The 1,734-nt window shown below is 46.7% G+C and overlaps 1 protein-coding gene across 1 annotated transcript; it reads left to right on the top strand.

The window, feature by feature from the left end:
- The first annotated feature begins 687 nt into the window (after positions 1–687).
- Positions 688–1,734, top strand: LOC127846332 (uncharacterized). The gene has a single exon (XM_052377501.1). The coding sequence runs from the start codon at positions 688–690 to the stop codon at positions 1,732–1,734; it is 1,047 nt and encodes a 348-aa protein (XP_052233461.1).

The following is a 1,734-nucleotide window of genomic DNA, read 5'->3' as shown; positions in this document are numbered from 1 at the left end:
TATTTCGGCTAGTCATCGTTATATAAATAAACGTAAAATCCCCAAAAAATCGCCGCCCAAAACCAGTATTTTTGTAATCACGCGCCGTCAGTCCAGAAGCCATGTGTCCAATCTCCGTCTGCTCTGAGGTTGCCAATAGTGATGTGTCAATATCCCTTGTTATGTGTCATAAACTAGGGGCCGGGGTAAATGTCATTGCGTTAATTGTTTTATTGTTCTTTTTCGTGATTGCACTGTCGGTGTTTTGATTAGGGACAGGCGATTCTTTTAATTTTAATTGATCGCTTTAATTCAAAGGTAACTGCCACTTAAAACAATTTTGAGTAAATATACGCGTGAAAAACAGTAATTAGCTTGAAAATATTTTTGTTCTCTAAGTACATCAGTTATTATTTGATTAGAAATCATTAAAACAATTTCATATATGTAATTGTTTAATGTTCAAAATGAGTATTCCTAATCAGCCTCGAAATTTTGTGTTCCTAAGCGTACATTCGGGAAGAAAAAGCCAGAACAACGTTCATTCCAATCTTGTTGGTTTGATTCCATCACATGGCTCCACTACGATGAGGTATGTATATTAGTATTAAATTTTAATTTGCGATCGTTCTTATCTTTAATGAACCTAACGTTGATCTAAATACAATTATTATCATTAATATATAACACAAAACCCTGAAGGAGGAGATGAGCCCCGATACCCCTGGGTTCCGTGTACTGTGCCCCACGAGATGGACAGTGCGTGCAGCAAGCCTGTGTAGTGTCTTAGACAACTACATGTACACTGTGTTACAGACCTTGTGGGACACCTGCTACGAGCTCGGAGACACGGAGATCCGTTCCAGGATAGTAGGCGTGCGGTCCCAGATGGAGAGCTTCGACCTCTTCTTTGGTGTCCATCTGGGTTACATCATCCTGCGACATACATACAACTTGAGCCGCACCCTACAACAGAAGGACATGTCCGCATCAGAGGGTCAGGCAGTTGCTTCAATGACGGTGGAAACATTGACCAGCAAACGCTCCGACGATGTCTTTGACAAGTTTTGGGTTGACGTCAACAGCCAGCTCGATGACGTCGACGTAGGAGAGCCAGTGGTTCCCAGGCGACGCAAGATGCCGAAACGCTATGACGTTGGAACCGGGGCCCACGAGTATCCAGCCACAGCACGTGATTGGTACCGCCCGGTCTACTTTGAAGCATTCGATTTGGTGATCGCGTGTATCAAGGACAGATTCGATCAGCCAGGCTTCAAAACCTACAGATCCCTCCAAGACCTTCTTGTGTGCTGCGCCCGTGGTGGTGACTACGCCACTCATCTGCGGAGCGTGATGGACTTCTACAGGGACGACTTCAACGAGCAGGCGCTCACCACTCAGATGGAGACGTACCAGGTCGCCGTACGGGACAAGAAGGTCAAGACCATCACGGACATTGTCACGTTCTTCCGCAACTTGCCTCCTGAGTCTCTCCTCTTTTTCTCGGAGGTGATGCGCGTCCTCCGCCACGTCCTGGTAATGCCCGCCACCAACGCAACCAGCGAGAGGTCCTTCTCCGGCCTGAGACGCCTGAAGACGTACCTCCGGACGTCTATGACACAGGGGAGACTCACCCACCTCATGACGCTCCACGTGCACAGGTGTGCTACCGACGCAATGGACTTGTTAGATGTTGCCAATGAGTTCGTCAGTGTGAAAGAATCACGGTTAACTATCTTCGGGAAGTTTTCATAG

This window comes from Dreissena polymorpha, chromosome 9 (assembly GCF_020536995.1).
Source record: "Dreissena polymorpha isolate Duluth1 chromosome 9, UMN_Dpol_1.0, whole genome shotgun sequence".
Taxonomy (NCBI): domain Eukaryota; kingdom Metazoa; phylum Mollusca; class Bivalvia; order Myida; family Dreissenidae; genus Dreissena; species Dreissena polymorpha.
Note: the sequence above shows the minus strand (reverse complement) of the source record. Positions and strands in the feature narration are given on the sequence as shown.

Bases quoted from the DNA above. Each gene is read 5' to 3' on its own strand.
- LOC127846332 (XM_052377501.1), top strand. From the start codon at position 688: ATGAGCCCCGATACCCCTGGGTTCCGTGTACTGTGCCCCACGAGATGG.